The 24,731-nt window shown below is 42.1% G+C and overlaps 1 protein-coding gene across 1 annotated transcript in view; it reads left to right on the top strand.

Annotated features, from left to right (window-relative positions):
- The window catches only part of TSPAN15 (tetraspanin 15), a 161,700-nt gene that overhangs the window by 89,909 nt on the left and 47,060 nt on the right, over nt 1–24,731 (top strand). The window contains exons 2-7 of the mRNA XM_069207502.1: nt 66–251; nt 8,507–8,581; nt 10,060–10,155; nt 17,417–17,533; nt 18,925–18,972; nt 22,450–22,566. Coding sequence (XP_069063603.1) covers nt 66–251; nt 8,507–8,581; nt 10,060–10,155; nt 17,417–17,533; nt 18,925–18,972; nt 22,450–22,566 — 639 coding nt within the window. The remainder of the gene's footprint in view (nt 1–65; nt 252–8,506; nt 8,582–10,059; nt 10,156–17,416; nt 17,534–18,924; nt 18,973–22,449; nt 22,567–24,731) is intronic.

Below are 24,731 nucleotides of genomic sequence, written 5' to 3'. Positions count from 1 at the left end.
AGCCTTGTTTACATTTTCAGATTCATTCTTAATGCTGTAAACATTCTTATTTCTTTCTACTGCAGCTCATCGGGTTTTTGGTTCTTGCGGTGGGAGTGTATGCTGAGGTGGAGAGGCAGAAGTACAAGACCCTTCACGGTTTATTCCTGGCTCCAGCCATCATCCTCATCTTGCTGGGACTCATCATGTTCATTGTTTCCTTCATCGGGGTCCTGGCATCCCTCAGAGACAACATCTGCCTTCTTCAAGTGGTAAGGACTCAACTCATCTCTCTTTTGAGAGTATATTAGATACAGATTGGCCTGGGGCAGGCGTTATATGAGTTCCCAATATTCTGTTGGCTTCAAGGGTGAGTAGATATTGAACGCCTTCAGAATTTGCATTATTAGGAAGTGGCATACTGCCTACAAACCTCACAATTGTCACTGCTTTACGTGAGTATGTGGATATTTGGAAGATAAATGAATGCTGAAACTTAAAAATATTCATTTTACTACAGAATGTCACTTTCTTAATTTTGTCTGCCCATTCAAAGGCAGGTCTTATGTCAGCTTCTTGGAATGAGATTATTAGAGGGACAATTCCTTGCTTTGAACAGAGAGCAATACAAGTTACTCCAGCTCGTCTCAGTGAGTCGCAGATGAGCTCCACAACCCGTGTTCTCTCTATGTTGGTTACTGGTATGGAAGAAGAAACAGAAGTTTGATATAGTTGAGGGTTGTGGCACTCTGTTACTTGTGAGTGTTCAGCTATCTGTGAAAAAGAATGACTTCTGTATACAGGGTCCAGATTGGTAAGAATAATGATTGTATTTCGAGGTCTTTGCACATGATGTAGGTGCTGCTGACATATGTTTAATTCTGCAATATAATGTCAAGGAGTTTTCCAAGGTAGCAGCAACATACATGTACACAAAGGCCTCATTTGACTGCATGCTCTAAATACAAAGCACCTTGAAATAACGACAGTCACCCTAGAACGTGCTCCAAATTGGTTCAGCATTTATTGCTAAGATGGGGCTGCTGTATGCATAGATATATTTTAGGAAAACCTGCATTTGTCTTGGCAATATGCCTCACAAATTGAGCATCAAGAAAGCAGAAGTAGAGAACCTAAAACAAAACTAGTAACAAAACAAGGAATATGGCAAAAAAAATATGCAAAGGTAATCCGTGGCTCCTGACAAAATGTTCCATAAATGGTATTTGATTGCCCGAAAATGTAAAAGCAATTTAATCAAGTATGGAAGAAAGAGAGTAAAATCTGAACCAGGCACATGGTCAACCTGGTGGCCCCGAGGTGACCTGTGGTGCAATCTAGATCTAATACTTATCAGCATTTTATAAATATATAAATATGAGCTGGTGAGATCTAAACCTTGCACTATCCTCTTCTCCACAAATTGTGTGGCGTTACTGGGGGCAGGAGGGGGACGAGTGCCAGTGGTTGAGTCCTCACTCACAGGAATGTTGTTTAAAGTTTGAGTATAAGGCCCCTCCTTCTTTGCACCTGTGGTATGCAGTGAGTTGCAAGAAAAAAAGGACTCGCCAGTTCCTAAAATAGCGCAGGAATATTTGTTTTGTGCAAAAATGTTCCAAATGCAAGTCCAGCTGGTAGACTATATGTAGGGGTTATGGAGGGGTATGACAGGCCATTTTGACACTTTGACATTTCCAAGGTGTGCTGCTGTACAGGGAGCTTCTTTACAAGGTAGATGGGCTTCTATGACCCAGCCTTGCTTTCTCAACTCAATTCTGATCACAGCCTCTTACAGCGTGGGGTAGTTTGAACATTTTTTATTAGGGCTGACTTTCGTTTCTAGTCTGGCCCTGGGCACCAATTTAAGAGAGATTGGAAGGAAGTAGCTTTCTACAATGGATTATTCAAAGACTGGATAATTTAGTGCATACGGGTATTTTCAAAATCCTCATCACATCTAGTAAATGATATGTATGACAAGAGAATAAGTCTGTTAGGGGTGTTCACTTCTTAAAAAGAATATTGGCTTGGTTCCACTGCTTGAAGACGGATGTCAGGTAATGTGTAAGCTAGCAGTGCATGAAATGGCCGGAAAAGGAGAAGCTGATCATCTGCTTTGTGTATTTAAAGGACAGAGATGACTCAAAGGGCGAGTGTTCCAAAGATGTCCCCGCTTTACACTGAACGCGTCAGCCTTGGCACTGAAACGCTGCTTACAGTGTTCTATTGTGTGATTCCATAACCTTTCTGCTGTTGCCAAATGCAATTTGTTCCTTGGCTCGAGACCATGGGCCTCATCTCCTTTAGTGGTGCTTCGCATAAACCATTTTCAATCATCCTTGGGCTACTAACTAAATCTTTGACGGTGCTGTCAAATACATTTCTTAGTTTGGATCACTGTGCCCTCCGAAATGATCCTTCAAATGATGTACACTCAGAGCCTGATCTTGAGCAGGGGTGTCCAAAGAGGGCCAAAAGAATTCCTAATTAATAGGATAACTGCCGCAACATGAAGAAGTTCATTTCAATTAAATGCTAGTATATTTATCTTGTATTCCATATACATTCACATTTTATAAACCACACTATAGGAACACTTACTTAGATAGGTAGTGGATATTGTAAGAGGCAGTTGGTCCTGAAGAAAGGCTGAGACCCATCTTGAAGCTTTCACATTGACTGAAACATGTCGACCTAAGGATGTGAGTAATAATTGATACCTTCCCTGTCACATGTTCTGTTTCTTTTTGCCCTATAAACACCTAAATAAACAGATTATTCTTCCTTCCTAGGTAAGTTTATGTCCGTTTATTGGCCCCTTCGCTCTTGTGAAACCATCAAGAGTTTGGATACTGCATTCAAATTTAAATTAGGACTCTGTTTGGAGGCCAGCCTTATTAATTGATCTCCAAGTCAAGAACTCGAGCTAAGAAGCCCAACTTGGGTAGTGAGATGTGTGGCTGGGGTGAGTAGTGGTCCAACGATGTGGCTTGCTGCCCTGGTCCCTGAGGGTCTAGCATATTTAAAAGAAAGATACCACAAAGTCGATTTTGGGCTCTCATTAACAACAGTTGCAGGAAACCGCTTCATTGTCTCTTGTTTGCCTTCCCCTCCCATCTCCCCCTCAGACAGGCCTATCCTATGTATTTTTGTGTATAGCTCATTCAGTAGGGACGAGGTAATCCTATACATTTTTTGTTTATAGCTCTTTCAGTATGGATGATGTCTGATTGATTTATACAATTCTACTTCTCTCACTCCTATGTTGTGATTGTTTATTCTGTGTAGTGATAAAAGGGTATTTCTGGCACAAGACCTAGGGACTGATTTAGAGTTTAACAAATTGTGTACTAATGGTCAATTGTTGGAATCTTGAAAGTGTCCACTCAAGAGTTGTTTTTGCATAGTTAAGTGTCTCTTACAACATCCCATCCTCCATCCCAGTAACTCTAGCCCAGTTGCTGCCTTAAACTGACATTCAGCTATTTCGAAAGAGGCCTCTGAGGCACAAAAAGCATACATGTTTAGCCTGCCCGAGAAACACCGAACAGCACAGATGCCTTTAAACTTTAAAGACTTTATAAGACTGCTACTGCTCAATTTGTGTTAAAAAAACAACAACAACAACAACAAAAAAAACGTTTGTCTTAGGATTGTGTTGCCAGTGCTGTTGTGTGTCAGGGTGATTAAATAGCAAGGCTCCCTAGTTTTGAATCCACCACCTAACTCTCCCTGTTTATCCAGCTCTTTTAGGTTCTTTTTTAACCGATGCGTTCACAATTGTGTTATTGTTTTTCTATCTTTGTCTTCCTTTTCTTTCTCTTCTGCATTTCTTGCTGTGACTTAAAGCAGGAAGCACTTAGAAGCACCAAACAGAATAAGAACACAACAACACAAAAGGAAAATGACATCAATTTATAAAAATAGCTTGTATTTTTATGAAGCATTAGACACCAAGATGAACAAAATCCACCAGACAGTTCTGGAGATAAAGATTTGCAAAATGTAAATCTCAGTTTTTTAGTCCAAAGTACAAACAAGCATTAATAACTGTAATGTTTGGAAACCTATGAAGTTTTTGAAGAGTTGTGTTTGGCTACTCCGGCCCTGGATGATGAATTCCAACCAAGAGAAGGTCAGAAAGGCCATTAAGTAATATTTGGACAGTTACCTGGTCACCAAAGCAGTGCAGTCTCAAGTCCAGTTACACACTTTATGCCAAATTGGCAAAAGACTTCCATGGAGTGGTCCGGATGCTGAGGATACGAGATGCTGAAAGATGCATTAAATGCAGTGTGGTTAATGGAATCTTTCTGGAGTTATTCTTCAGGCTACAGGTGACCAATCTGCACTCTGGCTGTCATGGGTCTGCTGGATACGGCTACAACATTTGAGTATCTAGGGGGGTCTTCTTGGCTGCACATCGACTGTCAGCAGCGATTCCTTGTGGATGGCTTATGACTAGCCAGGATGGTCTACTTCAGTGTTCATGGCCCTGGCACTGGGAAAAATGGACAGCCAGCTGACTCAAGGAGTTCACCTTTGCAGTCTATTGCTCTGGAGTGACATTTCCAAGAGCCAGGCACCACATGCTCAGTCCTCTCCTCAGTAGCGAAGCCTCTCTTTCAAGGGTCAGGTGTCAGCAGAGCAGTCCTTCCTCATTGCTTTCTCCAGTCCAGAGGTAATCTGAGGTTCAGGGTGCCAGAGGTGTCATGTTTATGCCCAGAAAGTGCCCTTGGGGGATGATGGGGTCACTAGCCAATGGGCTACCAGGATCCCTCCTTCCTTATGATGACTTCTGGCTATGTTGTGTATCTAGGAATCCCAGAGTGTGCAAATCTGCCAACTTCCAAGATGTCTGAACTGTTCCTTGGCTGTAAGGAGCTTGATAGCCCACCCTCGAGGTCTGGCAACCTGTGGGCTTCATGCCTATGGAAAAAATGGTTTGGCAACTGTTTTCCCCTCTCTATTCCCGTCACCAGCCCATCTACCTGAACAAAGGGACATCCCTTCTCAAGTGTGACAGCAATTTGCATACCAAAGGCAGCTTCCCCCTTGAAGCTCGCCTTCTGGGCCAACACCATGTAGGGGGATTCCTGCAAGGGGGCGGTACACCTCCCTTTGTGACAGGCCTCTGTTGATCCTGAGAGTCATTTACACTACTCCCCAGGAGGGCAGAAGGCTGTCTGGTGGCCAGCAACTGCAAATGGCCACCCGATAAACTGGCCACCAGAGTGGCAACTATATGAAATTTGCTTTTCTTTAAAAGTGACGTTAAATTCGACTTGGGCATCAAGTCAGGTTTAGTGCCACAATTAATTTGATACTTTTAAGTGCCCCTTTTAGTAGTCCCATTCAGAAGTTGGTAGGGCTAAGATGTCATCCTGTAACTCTGTGCTAGGGAAGGGAGCTACTAACTTTTCCACAGTAAAAATGACGATTTGGAAGCTTTTGTTGTCGGGACATTTTAAAGTACATGCCCCTCTTAATAATATACAACTTCCTGCCTTAGGTCTCGATAGGCCTTCCTTAGGGCAGACATATTTCTAAGGGAAGCGGGGACTTTGTTATTAGTGTAAATGGCAAAGTCGCACTAGCAGTTTAAAATTGCTCTTTCAGGCTGCAGTGGCAGCCTGGGAGACATGTCATTTGTCACACTCAGAATGGTATAACTAGTGCAGCAGCCCTGGGTGCTCACTTTAAATCACAGGCCCCGTGCACCCTTGGGACCATAAAGGGACTTATAAGTTAACATATTTAATTGGGGATATCCAATTCAACATACACTCTCTAAAGATTTAGAACACTGGCACTGAGGTTTGGTTAGCAGACCTTAGTGCACTCTGAGTCAAAAAACCACCAGCATCAGTCCTAAACTTTGGGGGTGATCATGCAAAAAGAGACATCTGCTTACATCAAGCATTCAATCCGTACAATGCCATTGTGAGGATTTTCAGGGCCAAGGGCAAGACTTGTTTTGGAGGCCCTCTGTGGAACAACTTTGTGTTTAAATACTTTCTTCTAATTGTAGTCTGCCAAATGCTAAACAAACTTTCAGAAATGTGGTCAACAAGATATTTAAATATGTTTTTCTTGGCACCCCACAACATGGGCAAAGAGAGATTCATTCAGATTGTACCGGTAGGTGGGGAGGAGACAGGTTGGGATATAGAAGTAGAGAGAGGTGAGACAGAGTTAATTTTCCCAATGGTCCCTTGGAAGATGGGGGCCTGGGGCAATTGGCTACGTTGCTCATGCCTTAAACCGTCCATGCATCCATCATCTTGTTGTTGCAGTAGGATGGGTGGGGGCAGGAAGAAGGACGACTCCCATGGGGCATGATGGAGAGGGACTGGAAAATGACATGGAGGTAGGAGCAGGAAAATGAGTGTCCCTGGATGGGGGACAGGAAAATGACTGCTAAAGGAGGCTGATGTGTTCACATGCCTGCTGAGTTCTGGTCTCCGGCCATCTTTTCTTCCTGGATGTTTTGAGCTCTGGCTTCTGATGATGCTCATAGCCATGAAGAACTGGAGAGAGAACAAGAAAAAGTGCCTCTATCGCACTTTCAAACCAAGGTGTGTGTGTGTATGCGTGTGGTGTTTCATTTTGCTGGGGCTTTTGTAACCGACTATTGGCAAGCCAAGTGTTTACTCTTTGGGGAAACTACTGGCTTTTTGATTGGTTTTTAACAATGCTGCGGAGCAAAAGGGGGACAAAATGACACTATAATAGGACCTTCATTTTGTAGCATGCACGTCACTATGCATGTGCACACCTACAAAATGATGCAGGTGCCTTTTTTCTTGTGGGGTGACAGAAGCAACACACTGGGTGGGAGAAGCAACAGAGTATGGGGGACAAGCTTGCGGGCATGAGAATACAAAATGAAGTGTGAAAGGTGAGAAGCACATAGGCAAGAGAGACCCATGTAACTGGGAGGGCTGAAACAAATGGGCAACAGAGAGAAATGTGGTAGGTGAGCAAGAGCAGCATGAGAGCAGGTAGCAAGGGGAGAGAAGCACATGAGAGAGTTGGAAAACGCATACACTCTGGTAGACTGCTTAAGCAAAAATAAAAAGGTATTTTCCTAAAATTGAGCAGTGGTGTGGAACAAAGTCTATGCTCCAGGGGACGCACAGACTCGAGATGGAAATTTGAAGCCATCGAGTAAGAAGCTAGCAAATTAGTGACTATGTCAACCAGTGATGAGTAGTGGTCAGGGTTTAAGCTCCCTGTAAGATGGCAGTTGTGTTTTTTGCAACCAGCAGGTTACCCTCTCTGGTAGGTTTAGGAAAAAAACCTCACATTTTTGCTAATCTCTAAATCCTCGAGGTTTTTTGCGGACATCCTATCCAACTCGATGACTGTGGCTACAATCTGGACTCACAGTTGGTGAGAGCGGGCTCATCATCCTTTTATACTGAACTTGACAAATAGCTGCAAAAATGTAAGCCTCCGTAAATCATCACAACTGTTTAAACGATTTTTCTCTTATGATTATAAATGTGTCAACAAACTGTATCTTTCGATAACAAGTCAAAGTTTTTTTTTTTTTTTTACTCAAGTTATGTTACTAGAGTTGCATATAATATATGGTACTTTTTCACTTTACATATGCATTTCCTCCACACAAAAGGCTCTATTAATGTGCAAAACGGTCCCCAGATTTCTAAGTGGAAGTGATTTGTAATGTTTCTGTTGGCAACTGGTTTGTATGACTACCTTCTATTTTGATTTACAGTGCAAATCGTTACTTATATTTTACTTATTTTCTTCCCTTTGATGCTCTGTGCTATTACTTGTCTCCTGTGCAACACGTTTATTGACTGACTGTATTTGTTTCACTAATCCTTACAATGACAACCACGCTTGATTTTGTTATTATTAAAACCTTAATGAAATAGCTTTCACCTAAGGTATATAAGTTAAGCAGAATGTGTTCTGCCATTATTGCTAATGAAGCTCACGTACAGCTGTGGGTGTAAGGGACACAACTGTGTGTGCTATGCAGTTTCTAAGAATAAAGTCTCACATTGTCTTTTGCAGATAAGGGGCATTTATGGACGATGCTAGTAATGTAATGTCACACAATATTACACAACAAATATGCCTGAGATGAAATGGGTAAACATTTGGAAGGCTGGAACATTTTATATTCAGACAAGCGGTTCTACCTAGTAGACATCGAGAAGATTAACATGTTCTTCAAAAATGTTGTTTAGCGTTCCTGGATTTTTAAACCATACCTGCATATTTTTATTTCTACCAGAAGATATATCAAATCATCATTACCGGGGCATTCTGAATTTTAGAGAAAGCGGGGAGCGGCTTTTTTTTTTTTTTTTTTTTTAGAAAGCCTTGATGAGTGTCACTGGCATTCAGACCTGCTGATGGGCTGTGTCCAACGGGGTATGAATACCTGGGGATGCCCTAAGCAAGATTAGAACACCCTCCGAGACTCAAAAGTGAAGTCCTATCTCTCCATTACTAACCATATTTTCACTTTTCACTTTTCTCGTTTCAGTTTATGTACACCCTCGGAGCATGTTTGATTCTTGAGCTTACCGGGGGCATCGTGGCGTTAATTTTCCGACACCAGGTACGAGAACTCTTGCCTGTTCCAGCATCAGGCCCTACATTCGCAACACTAGTTAACAGTAGTTTAGTTCTGGTCACCTTTAACAGGAGATTCTCACTCAGGTTACAATGAACCTGCTTACTGTGGTCATCGCAAAAAAGATAATGCGGTTTGACTCTTGACATTTAGGGCCTGATTCACAAACGGTGCGGAGACTCCGCAGTCGTAAAGACGCTACGAGTAAAATACCTTTGTGAATAGCAAACAATCGTAAACTGACACAAAAGTGTAGGTTTACCTTTGTGAATCAGGCTCTTAAAGTTCAGTAACATGTATTCTGCACATTTGGTTTGTATTTGGCCTTATCGCTGACAGTACTTATGTTAAGCACTGACAATGCTGCTAATTAGGGCCATGGACTGTATGAACTGCATGGGCAAACATATGGCACTTTCTCCTGGGCTGATGAATGAGTTTGTTTTCCGCTTGCCTGGCAGTGGCCAATAATAGTCATAATAGAAAGATGCCCCATATATAATGCCAATATATATTCCCCGCTCAGACTGACTTTTAAGAGCGGAGTAGAGAAAAATGCTTTGGGTGCAAGTTTTGCATATAATGGTGAATCGCACCTAATTCGCAATGGCCTCTTTTTTTTTTTTTTCTTTTTTTTTCGTAAGCACCTTGCTCGTGTGTAGATGCCTACATCTATTTCATCCTATTGTACCGAGTGCTGTATTTTTAATGAATAGTGAGCTAGTGGTGTTCACATGCAAGTGCTTATGACAACCAGAATGTATTTAAAAGAAGTAGATTTCCATCACCAGTAAAGCTATTTTTATCACTAGTGTTAACTTGTATTAGAATTGTGGGCAGATCATGTTTATAGCTATTGTAGTCAGTTATGTTTTTAACCATTGTCATCATACAAAATCCACATGGCCCACAGATAAGGCACCTGGGCAGTTTTGTCAACCATATTGAGCAAGTCTCCAATTGTATTTTACAGTTTTACCTCTGGAATGGAAGTAGTGCTAGAAGCAAATCCTTGCCTATGGATCTGAAAGGTTTCTCTAGGCTTGTTTCTTCTGTGTATGTTTATCATTTGAATTGCTTTCCTACAGACACCCCCTTTTTGAGTAAGCAAATTTCCTTTTGCAACCTTTATTTGTCTAATTGGCCCAGTTCATGGTCCATCAACGAATGAGGAAAATAGTGCAAACATTGTGCATGTTCAAATTATCATTTTTGTGTAGCAAAGATCTACAAAGATACAATAGTGTTCAGTGTCTTTGATGAAAACCTATACATGGTGGTAGCACCAGCAGTGCATTCCCCCCAAGGTACGAGTATAAGGATTTCTGGTCACTGTTTATCGTTAATGGAACTATCTCTGTAAAGAGAGTATAAAAGTAACAAACATAAACCAGAGAAAAAACAAATACACCCATTCAAAAATGACTAATCAGTTGATCTAATTTATTTTTTTCCTGTTACAGACTTTGGATTTCCTAAACTCTAACATCCGACAAGGTATTAAGAATTACTACGACGATCTGGACTTCAAGAACATTATGGATTTTGTTCAGAAGCAGGTATGTTGTTCAACCTTTTCCTTTTATAAAGTTAATGATGATGCCAAGGCCGTTCCTGACTCCAAAAATTTACGTTTTGTTTTGCAGCAATGTAAATGAGTGGTGACACTAACCCCTCAAGGGGTACTGGCTTGACCCTTCGTGCCCAGCAGAAATTAGAAGAGCTATAGATAGATAGATAGATAGGTTGATAGATAATCAAACACACACACACACACAAGTTAAAACTTAGTTGTAGTTAGGAAAGCTTATTTTACTATACAAACCAAGTTTTAAACTACACACATTTTAATAATTCTCAAGTTGTGGTGTTATTAGATCAATTTACAATTTATCCACCATCTTCAAATTATTATAAGCAGTGGACCTCGTTACACACTCTTTTCAGCTCGCTTACCAGACAACACTGACTATAACTCGCCTCTCTGCCAAGCACTGTTGTGACAAATAAAGCCATTTGATAATAGAATGGAGAAGAGTACACTGGAGTTGCATATAGTAGAGAGAAGTGTCAGACGGTGAAGCAGTGTAGAGTGGAGTATAGTACAGTGGCGTAGAGTAGGATAAATAGTAGAGTGGGGGATAGTGAAGTACACTGGAGTGGGGTAGAGTGAAGGAGTGTCAGAGTGGAGTGGCATGTCATAGACTATAGTGGTGTGGAGTACAGTAGGGTGGAGTGGCGTAGCATACAGTTGAGTAAAGTGTCATAAATTGGAGTAGCATATTGTACAGTAAAGTGTAGTGGGATGTCGTACAGTATTGGAAAGTAATCTAGAGTAGAGTGGCATACAGTGCAGTTGATTTGTGTGGGGTGGTGTACAGTGTTGAGTGTGGTGCAGTGGATTGGCAAACAGTGTAAAAGTGTAAAATGGCATTCAGTTGTATGGAGTAGAGTGGAATACTGTCAGAGTGGAGTACAGTGCAGTGTGGTGGCATGAAAGGAGTTGCGTATAGTGTTGTACAGTGGACTAAAGCATCGTAGAGTGGCATAAAGTATGGTACAGTCCTGTACACTGGAGCGAAGAGGTATAGACAGGAGTAAAGTGTAGGGAGAGGGACATACAGTGTAGCAGAGTGGAGTTGCATAGAGTACAGTAGTGTGTCAAAGAGTGGATTGTTGTATAGTAGTGTAGAGTGAGGTAAAGTGTCCTACAGTGGAGTATAGGGGGTGGTGTAACAGTGTGGGGTAAAGTACAATAAAGTGTATTGGTGTGTCGTAGAGTGGAGTGTGCTGCATAGAAAAGTTAGTAAAGTGATACAAATTGTAAGTGGGTTTTCATACTGTAGAGGTGAGCGCTGTTGTATAGAAAAACAATGTATAGTGGAATAGTGTTGTCCATTGGATTGTATGGGTATAGAGTGGAGTAGAATGTCACAGAGTGCCATGACGTGTGGTAGACATTTAAAGAGTGGACATATATAGAGTGCCATACAGTGAAGCAGCCTAGTGTGGAGTGGTGTACACTGTAGTGGTGTAGTGTGGATTACTGTAAAGTGGAGTAGTTTTCAGTGGAATACTGTACAGTGGAGTGCCATAGAGTGGAGTGGTGTAAAGTGGAGTGGCATAGATTGGAGAATGGTACAGTGGATTAGCATAGAGTCGGGTGGCATACATTGAAATGGAGTAGAGTTGAGGAAACTGTTATAAATTGGGGTGGTCTCTCATACAGTAGAGTGAAGTGGTTTGTTGTACACTGTTAAACTGTCGTAGAGGGTTGAACAATAGAGTGCATGGGCAGAGTCGAGTCAAAATTTTGACAGTGATACAGTGGAGTAGAGTCTAGTAGAGTGGCATAGAGTGTAGTAGAGTTTTGTAAAGTGAAGTGTTATAGAATGGAAAAGAGTACACTGGAGTGGTGTGGAGTGGGTTAGGCTTGAGTGGTGGATTGTGAGGTGGGGTAGAGTGTAGTAGCATACAGTGGAGTGGCGTAGAGTGAAATACCGTACAGTAGTGGGACAAAGATTGAAGTTGCATACAGTGTAATAAAGTAGAATGGAGTGGAGTAGAGTACATTGGAATAGCATAGAGTACAATAGCGTAGAGTGGATTGGCGAACAGTGGAATGGTATGTTGCAGACTGGAGTACTGTACAGTGGAATGAAGTGAAATATCTTATAGTGGAGTGCTGTAGAATGGAGTGGTGTACATTAGAGTGGCGTATGGTGCAGTGAAGTACAGTGAAGTGATGTAGATTGGACTGCCATACACTGAATTGGGGTACAGTGTAATAGCATACAGTGGAGTGTCATAAATTAGAGTGTCCTTTGAAATAGCGTAGAATGGAGTGGGGGTAGAATGGAGCTGCATACAGTGTAATGGCGTTGAGTGGAGTTGTGTACAGTGGGGTGGTGTAGAGTGTAATAGTCTAAAGAGGAGTATCGTAGCAGTGTAGTGGCTTAATAAGTGGTGTAGAATGGAATGAGGTAGATTGTAATAGCCTACAGTGCAGTGAAGTGGCATCCAATGAACTAGCATAGAATGAAGTGCAGTAGAATAGGGTTGCATACAGTGTAATAATGTAGGGTGGAGTGTCTTAGAGTGGAATTGTGTACAGTGTAATAGCGTAGGTTGGAGTGGCTTAGAGTGGAGTGTTGTACAGTGGGGAGGTGTAGAATGTTAGTGTATAATGGAGTAGCGTACAGTGAGTGGTGTATAATGGAGTGGTGTAGCCTGGAGTGGTGTACAGTGACGTGGGATACAGTGTAATAGCATACACTGGAGTGTTGTACATTGGAGTGGGGTCCAATCCAATAGCGTAGAAGGAAGTGGCATAGAGTGGAGTACAGTGTAGTGGCATAGAGTGGAATAGCGTACAGTGTAGTGTTGTGGAGTGCAGCACAGTGAAATATAGTGAAGTGGCATACAGTAGAACGGTGTAGAGTGGAATAGCGTTCATTGGAGAGAATCCAATGGCATGGCTCACAGTGGAGTGACATAGATTGGAGCGGTGTTCAGTGGCTTTGCGCACAGTGTAACAGCATAGAGTGGAGTGTCATGGAGCGGCGTGGCACACAGTGGAATAGCATATAGTTGATTAGCTGCAGTGACTTGACATGCGTAATGTATGTCAAATTTAACAGCAATGTGGATCATGGTGTGCAGAATAATGCAAAACAGCGAATTGTACTGCCTTTCTTTTCTCCAGATTTACCAGTCAACATAGCGCCTTGCATAGTAGCCTTGCTTTTCTTTGGAAAGCTGACTAAAGTATTCCATTATCCATGGGACATCATGAGTGACGCAAGGGTACTGCAATCCAATAATACAGCCAGGCCTTAGTTATATTTTGGGCCGTGGTATTCCATGATACCTTTGCAGTACACCATGGTACATTGCGATGACAAGCCAGTATATAATTGAGTAATGCCTGTTTTTTGAGAATGAAAAGGCAGCCCTTTTGTTTTTACTATACTTTGGCTGTGTTCAGTGTTAGGGTCTTAGATGTAGGTAAGTTGTAGGTCCCTACCTATTATCACTATATTGAAGTGGTAATATATTACCACTTTATTTAAGTGGTAATAGGTAGGGAAATGTATTTATATTTTTTAGTATATTTTTAAATAAACATTGAGTGGAAGTCTGCAAACGTACTGCGGTGACAAACATCACTTAGTTGAAATGCCTTATAACTTAGAAAATGCCCTACTTTACTGTAGTACCCAAAAAGCTTCTCTGGACCATGATGTATAGTCTTGCTAAATTTCAACTAAGTCCATTCTGCCATTTTTCGCGCTCTGTCAAATGCAATACTCTATGGAAAATGCCTTGGTGAAAAACACATTTTGGGACCCACTTTTATCTTTGCACCCACTTAACGATTCACCACAAAACTGTACATCCTCTCAAAATTTAGAAAATGCTATGGGTCTGGAAAGGTTTGTGGTGATATGTCTAACTGGTGGAAAGTTATTATGGAGATACTCTCCAAAGGACTCCTATTTTTGGGATGCCAACTATAAGTACAGAGTTGCAATCAGATTTAATGTGACTTTTCTTTGTATCTATTATATTTATTGGTTTACATAATAATAGCTGTGTCTTTTAGTTGTTCATGTAGCAATTCTGAAACTTTACATATGCAGTCTAGTTCGATTTTTGGGCTTCCTTACTACTTTTAGTAGGATTGGCTACATATAAAACCCAAAGCGAATGAAAGCCAATGATTGATGTTATAAAAAATTACGATTATTTTTTTCCCCCTAATGGCCAATTATCCTGTCCTCAATATAGTAGTTGGTGTAGTTCACTGGTAGGTCACTTTTCCATTTTGTTGCACAGGAGTACATAAGGGAGTTTAAACATTTTCAATTTTACATTTTGCTTGGTATGTGGATATAATCCATTAATATATAATTTTCGAAACCACTTTTGAGCAGGCATTGTGGACCAGCAGAGATCCACAAACCACAGTTTAAGAATTGTTGGTCTAGATACATGTGCACGCTATTTGTCCCAGAATTAATCCTGGCTGCCAGCTGGCAGCTTATAACGAGGGTGACTTTTAGGGTGCCCTGATTTTTGTTTGGTCACAGCAGAAATCATGCTCGGACATGCAGTGAATACTTAAAATGTGAAGAAGAAATTACAAACACAGCTTTGAGCCATTCTCCTCATTCCGAACACAACTGATACAATCAGTGTAAAAACAACAATGGGCACAGAGTGTATGTCTTAATCTGGGCATGGTTTCAACACTGGCACACTGTATGCTTCAGGCTAAGTTTCCATTTTGACCATGAGATTGCTTTGAAATATAAACTGTGTCCTTCTGTGAGTAGAGCTAAAAGGGTAGGTTTTTTCAATGCAACTCAGGATTCGCCAGTAAGTTAACACTTTTTTTTCTGTCTTGCTAAATTGTGATTTTACATCTTCCACCAGTGTTGTCGTCTTTAAGGGTATTACAGCTCTTTTAAAAAATGGCAAATCATTTTGACAGTAGCATGATGTTAATTCATACAGATAATGAAAACCTTGTAGCGTTTCCTTATGGCAAAGAGCTGCTAGCTATCATAGGGTACGGCAAGATGGCTGCCTAACTTACACCAATAAATTATCCAGTCTCAAGGTTCTGACTTTGTTTCCTTTCAAGAGGATCAGTCAGTAGTCTTTGCAACGGTATGCAAAGCTTTCTGATGCACTGTCCTCAATGCACTGCTTTCTAGAGGCATATAATGTGAAATCTACTGTAACTACCTGCTCATGCCCCACTCCTGTGTCACCAAAGCAACAGTTAACTCCCAGTGGTGCTGATGCAACACTGGCCTAAAACTAATATCATGATAAATTAGTCTCATTTCTGTTGGTGTACATCTGAGATAAAAATTATGTAAACCACACATTATTTAAAATGGTCTATTTTTAAAGCGAAGTTTAGGAGATTTGTTAACAATAGCAATATTAACAAAGCCAATAACAAACATGTGATTTTTCAAAATCATTCATGTTTCATTTTAAATCTGCCAGGGTGCTTTCATCCGTGACCCCTTCTAAGTGCTTACAACTTGTTTTCATGTGGCACGCGTTATTGCAAATAGGTTGTTTCATAGTACCATAAATAAAATATTTTGTGTGATTTTACTTTTCCCCATACCAGGTGTGACCTGTGTAGAATTTGCACGCAGATCTCAGCAGCAAGTGCTTAACTCCCTAAGCTATCTTACTAACTTATTTCTTGAAATTGTGAATTTGCCTTCCCAAGTGGACAACATCAGCACAATTGTAGATAATAACAATCACCACGAACTCAACAATACTAATGTAATCAACCTGGTAAACCTGTGTGGGGCTTGATGGGCGTCACACCTGTGACCGGGGAGGAAGGGGAAAAAAAGAGAGCGAGAGATTGACTTTGTTGTAGGACGGTCCCTATGTTAACCAGATGTACGCGAAAGAACCCTCAGGGACCCGAGGACTGGGCCTGAGAAGCTTGTCTACAACCTCTAACGGGCAGATTCCTTAGACGTACCATGAGCCTAAGATTTAGCCTTAGCACTAGTTAGCAAATGGGGGTAAGTGAAATGCTGATCGGAACCCAGATCCACCTGTATTTCACCAAAGAGTAAGTAGAACGCATATGCCTGAAGAGGACTAGGCATCCCAGCCCATGGGTGACCCCAGTTCTAAGACTTCCCAGGACTATGCGTGAGTAGCTCATCCAGTAGGGTGTTTTTTTTGCTTTCTATGAATTGTGGCTTGGCAAATAATGAATTAACGCAAATGGTGCCTTTGTCATTCCAGAGGCGGGTACATGCCTTCTGTCGCGTGTTGTCAGTGCAATGACACAACCGTCGTCGCGCATTTTGTTTAGTTGGTAATGATTTCCATGGTAGCCTGACTGTATTTTACTATTTGGATTGCCTCGCCCTGCTGCCACTTCGTACACCTTCCTGATAAGGTGATCCGTTTGCTTCCATGCTGCCCCACCTCCGCAGCCACACCTGCATGAACTTTACACCCAACTGAGATCCGGCACTCGAGTGTATTCCCTTTTGCTTGGAACCATGACGGGACTGCGCAGCTAGGATTATGCAGTCAAATCCACCGAGTTTTCAGGGTGCACAATCCTCCTTTAGTTTTCAGATTTCAAAGAGCTCTGGAGAGTATGCGATATCTGAACAACACTGACCTTACAGACTGGGGTGACGTGATGGTATTTTCAAATCTATCCTCTCGTATTGGCCAAGGCCATACCTAGCTTTCCGGTTAAAGGACAAGTAGTACCTCACTTCATTCTATAATATCCCTGACATCAGACATCCAGAGTTCAAAAACTTTTGTCATAGGGCTCCATCCAGACTAGGTTTATCAAGCGAACAATTCACGACTGCTAGAACAAACTTCCAATATTTGATGGATTATTTCACTACTTTCTAATGCATGCTTTCTTCCAATAGTTGTTTATGAAATACACTGCAAACACTGAATGTGTGCAGTCGTCACAAGAGACTGCTGACAATAGTGCTTCCTGTTCTGTGTTTAGGGTGCTTTTGGGAGTAAATCATAAAACAGTACAAATGTTAACTGTTTCCAGCTTGAGCAAATCTGAAATCTATCTGCACACTTTGGGTCCAGAGTAGAGTAAGTTGGTATGTTCATTGTCTCACTAGAAATCATAGTAGCACGAATTTCTGGTTGAATTCTATGTCCCTTGTGTGAGACTGGTAGTAACTTCGTCACTCGTTGAATAGATGGAAAAGGAAAGTGATTATGTATCTTTCTAGCTACTGGAAACTCTCATATGAATTATCTCATTTACTTCAGTTCAAGTGTTGCGGTGGTGAAGATTTCAAAGACTGGGCGAAGAATCAGTATCACGAGTGCTCGGGGCCGGGGCCGTTGGCATGTGGTGTGCCTTACACATGCTGCATCAGCAATCAGGTTGGTGTATCTCACTCTATTAATTTGGCCATCCATTAACACATGGCTAAGTAAATGTGAGGAGTACATGTTTCTAAGCAAGGCCTGCAGTGACCCAATCTGTTATGTTATGTTATGTTATGTTATGTTAAACTGTATAGTGCACTTTTCATCCGAGAGGGTGTCCAGGTGTTTGGGCAGGTGTATAGGTGTTTAGTCCCCAAGGTGCTTATATGAAGAGCCAGAACTCCAGTTTCTTACAGAACTCCAGAAGCAAGGAGGAAGCTCTGTGTTGAAGGAGGTCGTTCCATGTCTTTGGTGCGATGTAAGTGAAAGAGCGGCCTCCGGTGTTGCTTTTGTTAATACGGGGAGTGTTCGCGAATGAGAGGGAGACAGAGTATAGGTGTCTGGTGGGTTGGTGAAAGTGTATGCAGCTGTTCTGGTATTCTGGTCCTGTGTTGTGTAGAGCTATGCATGTGTGTGAGAAGTTTGAATTGACGGCACTTGTGAATTGGGAGCCAGTCAATCTTCCTGGGGTGCAGTGTGATGTGTGTGCATTGAGCAATGTGGGCCGTCAAGTATGAGTCTTGCGGTGGTGTTGTAGGTGGTCTGGAGTCAATGTAGGAGATGTTTGGAGATGTCAGCAGAGTGAGTGTTGTAGTCAAGCCTGCTGGTGATGAGTGCTTGCGGGCCAGTCCATCTGGTGTTGAGGCAACCATTTGAAAATCTTTTTCAGTATGCATAGGATGCTGAAGCAGGAGCTGCTCACTGTGTTGACTTGAGTAGTCCTGTTGAGCTTGTTGTCTAGGATGATCTCTACATTTCTTGTGTGGTCTTTGGGTATGGGTGTTGGTCCTAGCTCCGATGGCCACCAGGTGGAGTCCCATGGAGCGATCTTGTTGCCGAAGACCAGTACTCGATCTCCTTCACCTTTCATTGTTTCGATGAAGCACACCTTTTATTGGGCCCCAACGTATCCAGGGCATTCTGTTTATTAATTTACTATTCTTTTGCATCCTACCTCCTACAGACAGAATCCATGAGCAAATCTACTTAAGCCCTCATTACGTGTTCGGCGGAGGGGATTCCAACATCACAAATGTGACGGATATCCCGTCTGCCGTATTACAAGTTCCATTATATCCTATGGAACTTGTAATACAGCGGATGGGATATCCGTCACGTTTGTGATGGTGGAATCCCCTCCGCCAAACACGTAATGAGGGCCTTAGTGTGTTTTGCACTAAACAGTGAACTGGTCAAGAAGAACTACTGAGCAAATTGAAAACAACAACAACACAAAATGTGTTATTCATAAGTCTGTCTTTGTTGTGTATGGGCATCTCACTTAGCCTTGTTGGTTTCTAGTACTGTAATATTGACCGGTTTCACTTTTTTTCATTTTTTTTCAGACAAGTGTAATCAACACAATGTGTGGATATAAAACACTAGAAAAAGAGGTAATGTTTTATTTTTTTCCGCCTTCAAAGTGTGCAACTGTGGACAAGGGCAAGTTTAAAATGGTTATGCTAATACTACTTGTTAGTGCCTAGACAACATAGTGCTGTAGTAGCGTATCAGCCATTAATCTAGGACAGTTGTCACCAGTTTACTTCCCTCTCCTTACAGTCAAGGATGTTGAGCCTTAAGCCCTGGGATGAATGAAATGTTGAAAGCTCGAGACAAAACCAAATGTTACATTTAGTTCAATTGACTAAAGTTGTAGTAATGCCCAGAATGATAAAAGGCATGTCTCTAATAGAATAACCTAATTAATGAAAGTGATGGTGAAACTGTGATTTTAAAATTTGTTTATTGAGTTTTGCCATCAACAGACAAATAACAAAACTGTATCATAGGCTCCATATATTCATGCACTGCTCCCCCTCCCACCACCACATTATCAGATTGTAACTCGATCATGCGTACCTTCTCATCCCCCTGCGGGAGCCCAGTAGTCATGATACTCCTTGTAGAGTTCACTCCTGGCACAGTCACCCAGTTTTTTTTTACATGAGTTAAGGGCTACCTCACTCTGGGCCTTCTCCCACTTCCCGCCATGGGCCCCACACTTTGTCAAATTTGATTAGGCATCCTTGGGCTTAGTATACCAACTTCTTGGCCAGGATAGACCAGTTCAAGTTCATCTCGCCAGTTGCCACTTCCAGGATTGTGGCCATCCCCCAGTATCTGATAGTTTTTCTGTGCCACCATCAATGCCACATTACAAAATAGTAGGACATACCTATCCAAGATGAGTTTCCCACATATTCCCAATATCACTAAGCGGGCCGTTGGGTCCAGTGGACTATCAGCACCTTGGGTTATCCTGCCACTTACCCCTCTCTAGTATTCCCTTATCACAGGGCAGTCCCACAGTGTATGCATTAGGGACCCTTCTTCCGATCACTCCTTAAGTCCAGTCTGCGTGGAGGTTGCCCTGTGGAGTATTTTTAGCTATATCAGCCAAAACCGCACCCTTATGGCCACCCATGCATCATCCTCCAGAGCCCACCAGTCACATTCCCACTTACACCTGAACATATCAAGGATGGTGGTAAATTATTGGCAAGGAAAGTGACGTGGATTTGGGAAATCACATGATTGTGTAGCAGGGATCCCAGTATTCTAAATTTGAGTGGCGTCTCCTCCACCACCACGTTTAGTAAAGTCCCATAGCCCCGGAGTGTTAGTTGTAGCTGCAAGTACTTGTGAAATTGGCCTCCTTTTAGCTCAAATTGGTGCCGGAGACACACAAATGGGATCAAGTCCCTTCACACCAGATGTCCCCCAGTTTTTAGATGCCAAAGAGATTCCATTTCCTGTGCCCCTGCACTGTTTGCAGTCCCTGCAACATCTCTGATTCCCAAAGTAGTGCTTCCAACGTTACCTTTCCCTTCCAGCTCAGCAGGTTAGTCACACTTTGCCAGATCTTAACCACCACAACAGTCTGGGCTGGCTTACGAGTTATCCCACCTGTCCCTGTCCCCAGGTAGCCCCTTGGTTCCATCGCTCTCCTGTCAGCTACTAGTGAGGGTTAATGCTGCATTGTGAATATTCAATCGTTCAATGCCAGCATTTGGGGCGCGCAGTGGTGCAGATGCAGGTTAGAGAGGCCCACCTACGTCATATGATTTCCTGGTCAAGGAATTTAAGACTATTTTTTAGCACCATGAACATCAAGAATGTAAATTTATTTTATAATCTCAAGTATCATTAACATTTTTACTATGTAAGTGAAGTCATCTGGTGTGTGATTGATCAGACACCAGACCAATACACAGAAGCAGGGGGAAAGGAATAGGAAGATTACCATAGCTTACACTGGCTTGGAAGCCAAAATATTTAAAAAAATGTTTGACATGGTTAAAATTCAAAATTGAGATAAGGTATTTTTTGGTTAACTAAGATGACATACAATGAAAGGGTAAACAAAAGACCGTTCAGTTTTATTTATTCTACTCTGCAGAATACTCAACACTATAAAATAGCATTACAAAAATGAAATTCCATAACATACATTTACAGAGTCAGGTTGCTATTAAAAAATGAATAGCATCCTACATAGTTTCAGTGTTAAGTTTCGAAAAAAAATGAACTTCTACAAAAAACAGCTAATTGTGATAATTCAGGACAAAAACAAAATAACATTAATTTCATCTTATGTTTGACAAGAGGACAAGTTAGACTTTGTTTACACACAGCTACAAAGGACCAAAGATCAAGTCCAACTTGAGCGCCCCACCTTAAAATATAAAAGTGCCTAACCTTCAAATTCAACATAGCATTCATGTAAAATTGCATATGATTCCCAAGCCTACAGAGTAGTGCAAAGAAAAAAAAGGACGACATTGAAACATAAAAGTTTAGAACAAATTGAAATACCTGTGACAGACTTAGTTGATGGATTATAAGCAAAGAACATTCTTTAACACAAAAGTTTTTCAGGTGTTTTTGATGTAAATGAAGAAGATAGTGACAATCCTGAGAAACCCCCGAGTTTGTCTCAAAGCGGCCTAAACTTCACAAGTGAAGTTGACTTACATAAGAATAGTCTTCGAAATATTGCAGATTATGAAATCACTATATCAAGAGGATTTTTTTGCATCACTCTACGTAGCTCAGCAGCTATAAACTAAAGACCCGACCTGAACATTGTTGACCCAGATGTGTTTAGGGACTTTGTAAAATGTAGACTTCTGCAAGTTCTGTTGTTCATCTCGTTTAAATTTTATTGTGGCATGCCCTCCTCAGTGGGTCAAGTAAGAATGTCTTGTGTGAAAAGTAGCAGAAAGATTTTAAATCTACTCTGGTGGCTCCAGAAGTTCATAACTGCCTGCATTCTGCAACCCTGCAGTCTTTCTGAAGTATTTCTGCTTTTCTCCCAAAGTGAGGTACATGCCTACTCCCCATGGTAAGAGGATGAACACATATCTCTGTGTCCCGGCGGCCTAAATCTTTTGCCTCCAACCTTTTTAATGTGATCGTGTACTAGCCTGTGATCAGAGCACATTTGTATTACACACCTCTTCCTCCAACTCAAGTAAAAGAGACTGTAGAGGAACTAGAAAGTAGGAGTACTAAGGTGGTCAGAATAATACATTGTTGTTTAAATTACTCTGATTAAATATACATTTTAAGGCCAGGAACCGTAAAAACATGTAATCCTCTCGTATGATACAAGTGATGTGATTAACCAGGGTTAAGAAATAATCAAATTGATAATATTGCTGTAAATGGGACCAATCAGCTTACAAACCAATGATTCCTTCAATGGGTATCTTCTTTGGTACTAATTAATGTGATACTCCTGTACCTAGTTCCTGCTTCTACAAAGCTTGGAAAGCGAACCACTGATGTATACATGATGAACTGAAAGCACTCTATTTTTTTCACTGCTGTCGTGGTCACGTAGATAATCTTCTCTTGTTTTGCAGCGTTTGGACTTGCTACATGTCATCCACACCAGGGGCTGCACGGATGCGGTTCTTATTTGGTTTATGGACCACTACAGCATCATGGCTGGCGTGCTTCTGGGGATATTGCTCCCACAGGTAATGTTACGGTTCAGGTTTTCATTCAGGGCTTCCATTTGCAGCCTTATTCAACTTCTCTCTGTTATAATGTATAATTCTTGCTAAACTATATGAAGTATGTTCCAAGGATAAAGCCTGCCACTGAGCAGAAGCAATGAGGGAGATACCAACTTTACCTTGAAATATGTGGTAAAAAGATGAACCAGTTGGCATTTTAGTAATCCTTTGGCTTACGAGTAGCAAGAGCTTAGTCTGTACTTAAGGAACTCACGAATTCCGCCCGTATTTTCAAATAGTTTCACACTGCTGGGATGTATTGTTCTCACGCTTCTGCAAATAATGTTTTGAAGTCCAGCCAAACAGACTTTTCTCCAGTGGGATCACAGCGTGCAAAACGGATGATTTCAGGAACGGGAGGATAAGCTCCTACTTGAACATTTCTGCTGGTGCTTAATATGTCGCCTCTCTCAAAAACTGTCATTAACAGTGTAAAGTCTGCGTTTAACAAAATCCTGACCGGAGTGAGGAAACGGTCTTTCCACCCTTAATTCTAGGGACGAGGATGTTCACGGGTTCTCTGAAGAGGATGGTTCTTCACATCTTTTATATAGATGTCATAAGTAATATGTCACTATGAAACGGTTCAAAATTGCAAAGTCTGAGATTTCCTAATAGTTTGAGAAGCCATCAAGGTAACGATCTCGAGAAAACATGCATCACCCAGTTCTAGTCAGAAGGTTCTACAGCTGTTTTCACTGGAATCTACTTGCCATTGTCAGGGCCACTGAAAATGTATGCAACGGAGGACCACATTATTCAGTAGGCCTGAATACATTATGTGACAAAAGACGAACTGTGACAAATTCTGTCACAGAAAATGCTGTAGGGGCAAACGTATCAGCTGATCAGTTTCTGTTTAACACCTAGATAATCCAGACAGCAACTGAAAGAAGGCCAGTTTTCCTTTGTAAAGTGTCCGTCAACCATGTATCGGGCCTTGTTTTATGTAACTTTGGATCCATTTTCAGTGCCATCCATTAAGGTGAATTGGGGGGGTGAGGAGGAAATGGAATGCTTCCCTGGGCCACAGATAAAACTGGTGGGCCAATCTACAAAGCAGACATATTGTATCAATCTTAAAATGTTTAACCCCTTCTGTGCCGCGGACGTAATGGTTACGCCCTGCGGCACAGTGCTCCCTCTGTACCCCTCCCCAATGCAGGGATGGAAGGGGAAGCCCTTCCCCTTCCACCCCCGACAACCCCCCCACCCCCCTGTGACGTCACAGAGGCCTCCTCCCAGTGCGCTGGAAGCTGATTGGAAGAGAAATGCAAAGAATTTCTCTTCCGATCACGTGGAGGAAGCCTGAGAGGCTTCAAAGGGAAGGAAAGGAATTTCCTTCCCTTTGAAGTCTCTCTGAGTGTTTTAGCAGCCGGATTGCAAAGCAATCCCGCTGCTAAAACGCCTACTAGACACCAGGGATTTACTTTACAAAAGGAAACTGGCATGAGGGGAGCGACCCCTTGGGCAAGGGTTGCTCCCAGGGAGGGCATTTTTTTTAATGCCTTTTCTGCACCCAAGGGGGGCAGAAACCACTAGGCACCGGGGATTTGTTGTTTTACAGATGGGGAGCCACCCCTTAGGCAAGGGTCGCTCCCCTGAAGGGGCAAATTGTATTTAGGCCATTTCTGCCCCCTTTGCGGATCGTCTGATTTTAGGTCAATCTGCCCCCAAGGGGGGCAGAAACCACTAGGCACCGGGGATCTTTTTTTTTTTTTTTGCGCCAATGTCACTCAAGGGAAGCGACCCTGTAGGCAAGGGTCGCTCCTCAGGGGGGTGGGGGGCAAATTTATTTTAGGCCATTTCTGCCCCCCCCCCGGGGGCAGATCGGCCTATTGTTATTAGACTGATCTGCCTCCGGGGGGGGGGGCAGAAACCTCTAGGTGCCAGGGCTAAAAAAATTTTTTTGTGTTTTTCTTTTGTTTGATTGTTTTTTTAGAGATGGGGAGTGACCTATTAGGCAAGGGTCACTCCCCTGGGTGGCAAATTTATTTTAGGCCATTTCTGCCCCCCTGGGGGTCAGATCAGCCTATTTTAATTAGGCCGATCTGCCCCCAAGGGGGGCGGAAACCAATAGGCACCCAGGATCTTTTTTTTTTTTTTTTGCGCCAATGTCACGCAAG

The sequence above is a fragment of the Pleurodeles waltl genome, chromosome 9, assembly GCF_031143425.1.
Source record: "Pleurodeles waltl isolate 20211129_DDA chromosome 9, aPleWal1.hap1.20221129, whole genome shotgun sequence".
Classification (NCBI taxonomy): domain Eukaryota; kingdom Metazoa; phylum Chordata; class Amphibia; order Caudata; family Salamandridae; genus Pleurodeles; species Pleurodeles waltl.
This window is presented reverse-complemented; position numbering and strand designations above follow the sequence as displayed.